Source organism: Oncorhynchus mykiss, chromosome 31, assembly GCF_013265735.2.
Source record: "Oncorhynchus mykiss isolate Arlee chromosome 31, USDA_OmykA_1.1, whole genome shotgun sequence".
NCBI classification, from domain to species: domain Eukaryota; kingdom Metazoa; phylum Chordata; class Actinopteri; order Salmoniformes; family Salmonidae; genus Oncorhynchus; species Oncorhynchus mykiss.
The window spans coordinates 42,977,493-42,990,569 of record NC_050571.1 but is presented as its reverse complement, the minus strand read 5'-3'; the positions used below and the strand labels follow the sequence as shown (position 1 = coordinate 42,990,569).

Below are 13,077 nucleotides of genomic sequence, written 5' to 3'. Positions count from 1 at the left end.
GGTCAGTTAGGATCACCACTTTATTTTAAGATTGTGAAATGTCAGAATAATAGTAGAGAGAACAATTTATTTCAGTTTTAAAAAATCTCATCACATTCCCAGTGGGTCAGAAGTTTACATACACTCAATTAGTATTTGGTAGCATTACCTTCAAATTGTTTAACTTCGGTCAAACGTTTCGGGTAGCCTTCCATAAGCCTCCCACAATAAGTTGGGTGAATTTTGTCCCATTCCTCCTGACAGAGCTGGTGTAACTGAGTCAGGCTTGTAGGCCTCCTTGCTCACACACGCTTTTTCAGTTCCGCCCACAAATGTTCTATGGGATTGAGGTCAGGGCTTTGTGATGGCCACTCCAATATCTTGACTTTGTTGTCCTAAAGCCATTTTGCCACAACTTTTGAAGAATTCTTGGGGTCATTGTCCATTTGGAAGACCCATTTGCGAACAAGCATTAACTTCCTGACTGATGTCTTGAGATGTTGCATCAATATATCCACATAATTTTCCATTCCTCGTGATGCCATCTATTTTGTGAAGTGCACCAGTCCCTCCTGCAGGAAAGCACCCCCACAACATGATGCTGCCACCCCTGTGCTTCACAGTTGGGATGCTGTTCTTCGGCTTGCAAGCCTCCCCCTTTTCCTCCAAACATAACGATAGTCATTATGGCCAAACAGCTCTATTTTTGTTTCATCAGACCAGAGGACATTTCTCCAAAAAGTATGATCTTTGTCCCCATGTGCAGTTGCAAACCGTAGTCTGTCTTTTTATGGGGGTTTTGGAGCAGTGGCATCTTCCTTGCTGAGCGGCCTTTCAGGTTATGTCGCTATAGGACTTGTTTTACTTTGGATATAGATACATTTGTACCTGTTTCCTCCAGCATCTTCACAAGGTATTTTGCTGTTGTTCTGGTATTGATTTGCACTTTCGCACCAAAGTACGTTAATCTCTAGGAGACAGAATGCATCTCCTTCTTGAGCGGTATGACGGCTGCGTGGTCCCATGGTGTTTATAATTGAGACCATTGTTTGTACAGATGAACGTGGTACCTTCAGGCATTTGGAAATTGCTCCCAAGGAACCAGACTTCTGGAGGTCTACAATCTTTTTTCTGAGGTCTTGGATGATTTATTTAGATTTTCCCATGATGTCAAGCAAAGAGGCACTGAGTTTGAAGGTAGGCCTTGAAATACATCCACAGGTACTTGTGGACTCAAATTATGTCAATTATCCTGTCAGAAGCTTCTAAAGCCATGACATAATTTTCTGGAATTTTCCATGCTGTTTTAAGGCACAGTCAACTTAGTGTATGTAAACTTCTGACCCACTGGAATTGTGATACAATGAATTACAAGTTTTAATGACTCCAACCTAAGTTTATTTAAACTTACGACATCAACTGTACATTGACATTGAACACTGGTCACTTTCATAATGTTTACATAATGTTTTACCACTGTGTCTGTACTGTATTCTAGTCATGGCTCATTCTACTGTACACACCTTTTCTATTCATATTCTGCCCACAATGTCTGTACAGTACACACCATTCACATACATATTTATATTCTGGACATTGCTCATTCTGATATCTCTTAATTGCTTGTTCCTTTTTTTGTCTTCTTTTGAATTTTGTGTATTGCTGTGTTGTTGGAGCTTCTTCTTCTTATTATTATTTAACTAGGCACGCCAGTTAAGAACAAATTCTTATTTACAATGACGGCCTACCCCCAACAAAACTGGACGACCCTGGGCCAATTGTGCACCGCCCTATGGGACTCCCAATCACAGCCGGATGTGATGCAGCCTGGATTTCAACCACTGAGATGCAGTGCCTTAGACCGCTACACCACTCGGGAGCCCCAGTGATAGAAACATAAGCATTTCGCTGCAGCTCTGAAATGCAAAACTTTGTACACAACAAGTTGATTTGTGCCCCTATTTAAATGTACATGCATTTCCAATACATTTTAACTCATCTCAAAGTAACGGCCACACAACCATTCAATTTGCTTCCATCGTGTGTGTACTCTGTTGTAAATCAATGACTGGATGATTCAGAATGGCACATCAATAGATGTCTGTGGGAAAATGGCACCTGCAGTCTGTGGCCTGTGGGGGACAGTTTTCTGCTCCAGTAACTGTATTCCTGTAAGGCAGACCATGCATGATCGCGATACTTAAAAATTTCCTGTCATGGGACAAAATAAGTCTGACTGTCATCAGACTTTTAAATATGAAATATCTCATGTATTCAAACATGCAAATCCAGCTATAGTTGTGATCCCAAATTAGGTTACAAAAAATTGAGTTAGTGGAGTAGAGTTTGATTTCTATTGGATCAGTCTAAAATATTATTTCATAGTTTTCCTCCATTTGTAGTTTAGCTATATCAAATATAAGCAACCTATTGTGTTCGGTTCGCGCTTTCGCGCTATCCGTCTCTCACAAACATGCCACGATGAACAGAAACGTACACGCTCGCTTGCTGGATTTCCTTATGTCCGCTGCGAGCCTTGTATGATTTAAACACTATCCAGTCGCTGTGAAATCAGTCTGACCTCTCAATTTCAACAATAGTCTCCTCCTCGTTGACGCCAGCAACCGCGACCTCTCGAGTGATCGCTGATGTGACCAATGGCTGACGGAATCCTTGCTTCCTCGCATGGCCCGTGGGCGAATCGGAATGTTCGGTGAGCAGAACTACAGTGGGCCTGGCTCTCATGTTTGGTTGAAATGGTAAGCTTGGGATGATATTTTGTGAGTTGTCTTTGACAGATTTATTTAATTGTTACATTGTTTACATATTTTAAGCGACTGCAGCAAGTCAATTAAGTTTATTGGAGCTATTCAGGTCAAATAAAATTTATTTGCTCCCCGTTTTGTAAGGCATTTCTAAAGTAAGCGCTTAGGCAGCAACGGTGGTTTTCCTATCCTATAAAATGTTTGATATTTCAAATACATTTCATTAATATTTTGGATTTGTTGGCAGTAATGTTGCATGTTTACAATGTGTCTTGACAGTGTAAACTCTCCATATAATCATGGTAACACTGCTACATTTCTATTAGGTTGTTACATTGTTAATATCCATGCTACATAGTCAGCTACTAAGTTTGTTTTGTGTAATGTAATGTAATATAATGCATTTATTTAACTGTATTCCACGCAAGCAAATGGCAACATCTTGTTTCTTCTTAAAACAAACCGTTGACTGGCTGTTTTTAACACATTGATGTACGGTATTACGATGTACGCTATTCACAGCAAAGGTACCTGCATAATAAGTAGGTTATTCCTTAAAGCAGGTGTCAACATGGAGCGGTACAGTGATTTTAGATAAACATTTGTGCACCACAGGTGAGAACGATTGCCATTGACATTCTAAAATATAATTTGTTCTTTTTGCGCCAGATTTCTCTGCGGTTTGGACTGAGACCGTTGCTACTGTGATAAAGGGACATCTGGATGGAAACAGGGCTACCCTGCCACACCTTTCTTCGTCAAGCAAAAGTGTTTTACTTCTCAGCTGGATACAATTATAAGAACAAACTTTGGAATACATTTACCAACATTTTTATTTGAAGCCAACTTGAATGGCATGGGCTTTGAGGAAACCTAACTGGTATTTTTGAAAGTGTTCACAAGAGTGGTGGAGTTTACTTTTGAGGAGTCTTCTGAAGTCTGTACAGGAACTAAATCTCAAAATGGATCAAGCAAGTGGTGGAGAGGATCCTAATAAACCTAATAAAAAGAAAGAAAAAGAGGATGAAAGTAAAAACAAAAAACTGGTAGGTATTTTCAGAGTTTTTTTGAGCCAACTTCCTTTGAAAAGTTAATCTGAACTGTGTCCTGTTATTTGACATTCAAGGGTTAACTGATATACAGACTTCCCATTGCAATATAATGTCATTTTGACTAAGTTACGTAAATTGTTACATAGTTTTCGCATGCTAGTTATGAGTGAATCAGTTTTACAACTCATAAGTTCGGGTGTTGAAAGCCATGCAAAGGAATTTATGTGCATGCCCCATTTACTGTTTTGCATTAGACCTTTTTAATCAGTCACCTTAATTGTATGCCCGTGTGTTAAAGTCAATCCATCACAACAGTTTATGAACCAACCCCACTGCTCACGCTAGTAACCCTGGGGAGTTGACTATATCACATGTCATGCACTGCGTCCCTGTGGTGCAAGACACGCTTAAAAATATATATTGATGGGCTGGTAGCCCCAAATGGGAATCGTATTACTATTTAATGTAATAGTCATATTTTAGCCTAGATGGCTGCTCGTATTTCACTTAAGTTACTTTTGAAAACCCTATGCTTTTTGATCTAAGTCTTTCCTACAAGTACCAGGTGAGGCCTTTGATATGGTCTCCATTACAGTTGATAGTTTGAACCTCAAAGCATTCATTTTGCAGAGACGGTTTAAGTGGAAAGGTCAGCAACTTGCTGACCATGAGGGCAGAACAAGTCCTTGTGGTTTGCAGAGCAGTCTTTTGTGCTGCGCATGAGTGTCAGCATTATAGATAAAACCTGAACCAAACTAAACGGTATTATCAGCACTATGACATGAACAACCACCAAGCAACAGTGCATAGGCTAGGCAGCTAAGTTACTTGTTGATAATAACTGATAGCTTGTATCTAACAGACTTTATTTCATTCTTCAATTCAGCTGTGGAGTCTCCCTATCGGCCTAGTCTGATACAGTGTCTAGCGTTGTTTAGTTACCCCTTCAATTCAGCTGTGGAGTCTCCCTATCGGCCTAGTCTGATACAGTGTCTAGCGTTGTTTAGTTACCCCTACACTGGTTGATATACACTCAGTGTCCAGCCAGTTTATTAGGTACACCCATTTAGTACTGGGTTGGACACCCCTTTGCCTCCAGAACAGCCTGAATTCTTTGGGGCATGGAAACATTGCTCAAGGGACCTAACGTGTGCCAGGAAAACATTCCCCACACCATTACAGGAACCAGGATTCATCGGACCAGGCAATGTTTTTCCACTCCTCAATTTCCCAGTGTTGTTGATCGGGGGCTCACTGGAGCTGCTTCTTTTTTGTTTTTAGCTGATAGGAGTGGGACCCGGTGTGGTCGTCTGTGCATTCCGATATGCCGTTCTGCACTGCGTCGTTATTTACCTGTTTTTGCCTGCCTGTTAGTTTGCACGATTCTTGCCATTCTCCTTCGACCTCTCATCAACTAACTGTTTTTGGCCACAGGACTGGATGTTTTTTGTTTGTCGCACTGTTTGTCGCACTCTGTAAATCCTAGACACTGTTGTGTGTGAGCCCAGGATGCCGTCCGTTTCTGGCTTGCAAGCCAGCCTGTAGGAGCGAACCTGATGGTGTAATAAATTGTCCACTAAGTGGTTGATATAGGAGGTGTATAGTTGTGATCTCTATTGAGCTATTACTGCCCAGAGCACCTCATCTCTTTTTTATTTTTTATTTTACCCCTTTTTCTCCCCAATTTCGTAGTGTCCAATTGTTGTAGTAGCTACTAGCTACTCATCGCCTCATCGCTACAACTCCCGTACGGGCTCAGGAGAGACAAAGGTTGAAATGAAAGTCATGCGTCCTCCGATACACAACCCAACCTAGCCGCACTGCTTCTTAACACAGCGCGCATCCAACCCGGAAGCCGTGCACCTGGCAACCTCGGTTAAGCGCGCACTGCGCCCGGCCGGCCACAGGAGTCGCTGGTGTGCGATGAGACAAGGACATCCCTACCGACCAAGCCCTCCCTAACCCGGACGACGCTAGGCCAATTGTGCGTCGCCCAACGGACCTCCCCGTCGTGGCCGGTTACGACAGAGCCTGGGCGCGAACCCAGGGTCTCTGATGGCACAGCTGGCGCTGCAGTACAGCACCCTTAACCACTGCGCCACCCGGAAGGCCCAGCACCTCATCTCTTGCCTGAAATTTAAGTGGGGTATACATCATTATTCGTATTTCACAAACTACTTTGACTGAATTAACTTCAACAAAATTTTCCCCAAAATAAACCATGTTCAGTTATAAATTAGTCACCATCTCAGGATTATTTTTAAGGTGGACTCTTCCCATGTCTTAATTACAACACTGAAGGGATGTGGTCTCTCTCCAGTGTGGTCATCATAATGACCACTCCACTCACCCTGTGGGAAACTAAAACTGGTTGGAAAGATGGGCTGTAAAAGAAGCAGGTTACAAACAGCGGCAGAAACGCAAAGGGAGGGAAAGTGGAAATTCTACATGGGAACACAGCCGCATATTTGCCTCTGCCGCTTGAATCGAAAAAAGTTAAGCTTTTGCCACTTGCCGCCACAGGGCTTTCTGTTCCACCAGAGTTGTCAATCAACTGCGGTACAGTGGACTGTTCTTGCCCTGCTGTTTGTAAGCTCCTTGAGCAAAAGTCAAAGAAGGCAAAGTTGCCTCCTCTGCTCAACCAGGATGTAGTCATACAGTTGAGCTGATCACATGTCTTGACACTGCTCCATTTCCTATCACTGACTTACTATAGTGTAACCTGGGAAGGGTTCCTGTACAAGGCCAGCATGTTAAGTAGTTAAGTCTAGTATGACAGCGAGTTCATTCAGTTAATCTGTGGATCAAGAGAGATGATGAGTTATCCAGGACAATGCCCTAACCTTGGCCACCACTAAGGTAAAGAAGATTATCCGTTTAGCCTAAAATTAAAGAGCAGGATGGCTATCTGGCCGACTTTATGACTTTGTTTACCAAATATGTCCTTCCAATTTTTACTCAACTATGTCCTGACTGCGATGGGCAGGACTCTTCTGTCAAACCTCTCGTTGCCTCAAGCTAAGACTCTAGACCAGAGGAGCAGCCACACAGAGCTCTGTGTATAATAAATAAATGCATATCGGGATATTCTTTTTGATGATATTATTGTATTGCATCGCTTTGACAAAATTGCAATATTCTTTTTGCACTAGTTGGCTGTACCTGTACCAAAACTCCCATATTTTTTCTTCATAGCGAGTTTTCCATATTTTTTTAAAAATAGGGTGCCAATTTGTTTTCAGCACTTTTTTTTTTCTCATGGCTCTCTCTCGTCCCTCTGCTGGTGAGCAATATGTTCGAATATGTTCGAATCATCGAATCGCAATAAAATCACAGTATCAAATCGCAATACATATCGTATTGGCACCTAAGTATTGTGATATTGTATCGCGAGGTCTCTAGCAATTCCCAGCCCAAGAATGACCGTGACGAGAAGTACTAACAAAACAAATAAATAATTCCTCTTGCTCTTGGGTTGCAGGCAGTGGGGAGGGGTTGGAATGGGGTGCAATGCTGGAGGCACAAAACTTGTAATCTCTGGTATGTGTTCCAGCAGGGTTAACTAACGTAAATAGAATGGCTGTGATTTCTAGCCAGCAGAAAACCCCTGTGTTTTGTAGACTGTAATGACATAGTAGGACTAGAACCCCCATGGTCTCCCGAGAGGGTGCAGTTCATGTGGTATTTAAATGTTGTGGAAATGTAGAGCGTTACAACACCACCATGTAACTCTTAAATGTCCTCCAGTTGCCCAGCCACTGCCTTCCCAGCCACTGCCTTCCATTCGTTGACACCACAGTCTGGTCTTTAGTGTTCTTAGGTGCTGCCTCACTACTGCCTTGCTGAATGCTGATGTCATCCCAGGACTCTCATTCGGTGAGCTCACTGCGCGCTACACAATCCTTAAGAGGTCTCAGGCATGTTCACTAGTGTTGCCTAATCCTCAACAGTGCAGCCAAGGCAAAGAGATGCAGGCCCGTGCTCGGGCTCTTGCTAACCCAGATGGCCTGAGAGTGGAGGGAGGAAGTCATCATTCATCCCTGGGTGGAGCCTTGATCTGACTTTTAGTTTTTCCCTCCTTTTTTTCTCCCCTCTTTGCACATGCATGCCTAATGCACGCAGGCTTATATACACGCCAAAATATTTCCCAACACTTTCCCTGACTTTGCCACCCTTGATTTCTTCCAGAGAAAGAGATTCAGAGATTGTCTGTGATCAGTGGGAATGTGTGTGGATCGAGGCCAGAATTTAGGGATAGTGATGAGTCTGTGTTTTAAGGTGGATTAGAGGTGGAGGTTGTCATTTCAAAGCAGCGCCACTGAGAGTTGTGGTGGCAGGGCAGTATGATTCCCTTTAGCGTGGGTATCCTTTAAACTTCAGCGAAAGGCTCAGTCTGACCTGTTGAAACTCTGGTGAGGAGACAAACATTTGAAAGCTGTGTTTGTTTTATTGAGTCACCGGCAGGATAACGTCACAACAACACTATCTGGGCTCTGGTTTGTGATGTGGACACAAAATAACAGCCAAGGACATCAGGATAACACCTCAGATGATTTTAAGGTTAAGGCCACTTTTATCAGGTTGTCTGTCACAAATGTCATGAATGAGTCATTTTTGGTTGCCCCATGTTTGCAGTTATCAAAGTATAACCGCCAAGCACCTTTGACTTCTAACGGAATGAACAGAAGGAGTGAAGTCATTTTGAAGGTATTCAGGAGATCCGGTTATCCAGACCTAGAGCCCCCTCCTCTGCATTCCAAAGTAAATTGTGACCTCAGAGAGAGAGAGAGAGAGAGCGAGAGAGAGCGAAGTGTGCCACCATATGTACCCCAAGATCCCTTGACAACTGGAGGATTATGTGGGTTATATTGTTTTAATAATGAAACGGAGTAAATGCTAAGCTGTATTTCAACTCGTTTAATGTAAGTGAATCTCAAATAAAGATTTTGATTCAGTTAACATACGTGAAAACCAATTTAAGGCCAATTTTAATTAACTGAGAGGCAGAAAAGCTTATTTACTCTACATTTCAGTGTGTAGTAGTCATACATATATTTGAATAGAGCTGCTCTCAAAGCATGTCAGCATAATAATAATGTTGACATTGAGATACTGACACGTTTTGTGACTGCTCTCTGACTTCATGTGTGAAGCAATTTAGGTGGTATGACTGATGACATGATTGTACAATACAGGGAAAATATAAAAAAAAAACTTAATCTCCTCCAAATTTGGAGTTGGTTGATTTGTCAAATTCAAACTGTAGCCTAGCCCAGTGTTTGCCAACTCCAGTCTTAATCCTATTTCACATTTACAAGTGTGTAATTTATATGCATGTGAATTAGAAATGTTAAAAAAATGTGTGCTGTTGGGTGTATGCGAGGATTGGATTTGGAAACACTGGCCTAGTCCATATGTCATATAGATTATATTAATGATTAGACTTGCACAAATAAAATGTGTATGAATGTATGTCCTAACTTATTGCATAAATACCCTAGCTAGATTCCATGCCAAGGTTTATATGATAAATAGACAAGTGACATAAGAGATTATACAGTAGGGTGGAATAATAGACTGTCATTGTGGAGGGTTACTGGACCCCTTGATTCACAATGTTAATGGTTGCTCATAGCATTGGAGAACAAAATAGTGTATCTTTTGCCTAAATGAAATATTTTGGATGAGATTACATTTCTCAGGGGAGATATCCTATATTATTTTCACTGTTGTGGTTACATGGTTTCCGTTCATGTTCTGGAATTCTGTTGGGACTACTAGCTAAAGTTTCTCAGGCTGAAGATGGAAATCCATGATGTAGGTGTAAAATTTGTCTTCTTGCCAAGTAAACAACATCAAGTAAACGACATCTTACATTGTAACCACACTAGCGTACCTCATGTGAACTTTCATATGATCAGGTGACAGTATAGGCGTATGACTGCCAAATTCCTAGAATGCCATAGTCCTTTTCGCCAATGCTCTCTTTTAGCTATAGCAAAAGGATTAGTGTAGATCAGTATCTCAAAGGTCACACAGAGTTCAACACACACACACACACACACACACACACACACAGAGAGGAAGGGATTGTTATACCTCAGTGATTCCAATTTTGGCACGTTTTTAGGGGCTTTAGGGTGCACATCAGGTCACAGCTACATGTGTGAAGGTGGGGTGTTATACTTCCATAAAAAAATACTGAAAGAAAGAATAGGCCTAGTTCAAACACGGCTAATATGCTAACATGCCATGGCCACCAAAGAGTGATACAACACAACAGTACAAGGTCTACTGTATACAGAAGCCTACCATATCAATAGTAGTGGATGCCTACATTTCAATGACTCAGTGGTGCTGTGGTGTTACTGTTGTGGTAAAACTAATTTGGCTGATAGAGGTAGATAGCAATATCAGATATAAATTATTCTATGTCATTTTGTGATTTTGTATGGTGTCCCTGGTGGCCTGGTCCTCAATTGTGGAGATAGAGGGTCTGTGTGAGAAGAGAACAACAGGAAATAAACCATGTGAGTTTTTCATGCCACTCAGGAAGTGGGAGAGAGGAAGTTGTGAAGAATGCTTTAGTCACGCTGGCTGTGGAAGAAACGGCTCCATCTGATCTGACATCACCCTGTCAGATATTTATACAGGCCTGTTCTTGGCAATTAGAAGAATAAAGAAGTATAAATCTCATTCTTCAACCTTGACGTGGTGTAAATTACTAGGGCTGGGTATTGTCAGGGACCTCATGATTACATTTTATCACGATACAGTACATTGGCAAGGACCCCCCCAACTCTAGTAAACTCCCAAATGAGTCGGTAAATAGTCAGTTCTTTCCACATGACTTCAATGTCTTGATGTTGAGGTGGGGCGGCAGGTAGCCTAGTGGTTAGAGCATTGGACTAGTAAATTAATGGTTGCAAGATCGAATCCCTGAGCTGACAAGGTAAAAATAGGTCGTTCAGCCCCTGAACAAGGCAGTTAACCCACTGTTCCTAGGCCGTCAATGAAAATAAGAATTTGTTCTCAACTGACTTGCCTAGTTAAATAAAGGTTAAAAATAATACGAAAAGAGACTAAAGCATGAAACACACCGAGAAACTGCTGATAGTTACTTATCACAGTGGGAGGCCGTCCCTTATCTTGCTACAACAAAAGCGGTACCTGCTGCATGACGATCCGGTAGTGACGAACGAACCATTTCTACTTTTAAAATGGCAAAGGCATTTTCTCCGTACATCCACGGATGAACCAGTCAGACTTCATATGCAATGTTGGCTATGGGATGGTAGCTAGCTAAGTGCACAGACACAATGCACAAAACACTAAATACTTCCTTTACGCTAGTTAACCACTTTAGTTAGTATTGATATAATTATATCACAGTGGATTAGCTAGTTTACATGAAATAACTGCCTGTGTTAGCTGCCAAGTTATCTAGCTAGCTAAGGACACTGCACTATCTAGCTAAGTAGCTATGTTGTGCTTGCTAGTGAATATATGTAAACGTTAGCTAGCTAGCTAAACATTTGGATATGAAATAGGCACTGTCGGGATTGGGTTTATGGAGGGTGAATTACATTTCTTCTTCGGTATCTTGCTAAGTAGTTATCTAGCTGTGGCCCAGGGTTTCCATTTGCCCTATTTGGCCCCAAAAATAAATAAATAGGTTGCTGGCCAATTTGTCTGGGTTAAAAAAAAAAAAAAAAGCTTTTTATCCAGTGATGAAAATACCAGTCGATGTGCTCCAACTTTAAAGGCAAATATACACTACCGGTCAAAAGTTTTAGAACACCTACTCATTCAAGGTTTTTTCTTTATTTGTACTACTTTCTGCATTGTAGAATAATAGTTAAGACATCATGAAATAACACATAGACAACTATGAAATAACACATACAAAATCATATAGTAACCAAAAAAAGTGTTAAACAAATCAAAATATATTTTAGATTCTTCAAAATAGCCACCCTTTGCCTTGATGCCAGCTTTGCACACTCTTGGGATTCTCTCAACCAGCTTCACCTGGAATGATTTTCCAATAGTCTTGAAGCAGTTCCCATATATGCTGAGCACTTGTTGGCTACTTTTCCTTCACTCTGCGGTCCAACTCATCACAAACCATCTCATATAGCCCTTACACAGCCTGGAGGTGTGTTGGGCCGTTGTCTTTCTGAAAAACAAATGATAGTTGCAAACCAGATGGGATGGCGTATCGCTGCAGAATGCTGTGGTAGCCATGCTGGTTAAGTGTGCCTTGAATTCTAAATAAATCACAGAAAGTGTCACCAGCAAAGCACCATCACACCACCTCCTCCATGCTTCACTGTGAGAACCACACATGCGGAGATCATCCATTCACCTACTCTACGTCTCACAAAGACACGGCGGTTAGAACCAAAAATCTCAAATTTGGACTCATCAGACCAAAATACCACCTTCCACCAGTCCAATGTCCATTGCTTGTGTTTCTTGGCCCAAACAAGTCTCTTCTTATTATTGGTGTCCTTTAGTAGTGGTTTCTTTGCATCAATTTGACCATGAAGGCCTGAGTCTCCTCTGAACAGTTGTTGAGATGTGTCTGTTACTTGAATTCTGTGAAGCATTTATTTGAGCTGCAACCTGAGGTGCAGTTAACTCTAATGAACTTATCCTCTGCAGCAGAGGCATCTCTGGGTCTTCCTTTCCTGTGGCGGTCCTCATGAGAGCCAGTTTTGTCATAGCGCTTGATAGTTTTTACGATTGCGCTTGAAGAAACTTTCAAAGTTCTTGACATTTTCCGTTTTGACTGACCTTCATGTCTTAAAGTAATAATGGACTGTCATTTCTCTTTGCTTATTTGAGCTGTTCTTGCCATAATATTGACTTCTGTATACCACCCCTAACTTGTCACAACACAACTGATTGGCTCAAATGCATTAAGAAGGAAATACATTCCACAAATGAACTTTTAACAAGACACATGTTAATTGAAATTCCAGGTAACTATCTCATGAAGCTGGTTAAGAGAATTTCCAAGAGTGTGCAAAGCTGTCATCAAGGCAATGGGTGGCTACTTTGAAGAATCTCAAATATAAAATATATTTGGATTTGTTTAACATTTTTGAGTTACTATGTGTTATTTCATAGTTTTGATGTCTTCACTATTAATCAACAATGTAGAAAATAGTACAAATAAAGAAAAACCCTTGAATGAGTAGGTGTCCAAATGTTTGACTGGTACTGTATATACAGTGCATTCAGAAAGTATTCAGACCCCTTCCCTTTTTCCACAT

At 41.4% G+C, this 13,077-nt stretch overlaps 1 protein-coding gene across 7 annotated transcripts in view; it reads left to right on the top strand.

The window, feature by feature from the left end:
* The first annotated feature begins 2,622 nt into the window (after window positions 1-2,622).
* Window positions 2,623-13,077, top strand: part of LOC110505192 (protein diaphanous homolog 2) — a 648,044-nt gene continuing 637,589 nt past the window's right edge. For 6 of the 7 annotated variants that reach the window (XM_021584239.2, XM_021584242.2, XM_036969763.1 and 3 more), the window contains exons 1-2: window positions 2,623-2,738; window positions 3,414-3,790. In XM_021584239.2, the coding sequence (XP_021439914.2) occupies window positions 3,707-3,790 (84 nt within the window). In that variant the 5' untranslated portion in view covers window positions 2,623-2,738; window positions 3,414-3,706. The other variant, XM_036969762.1, reaches the window with a different exon arrangement.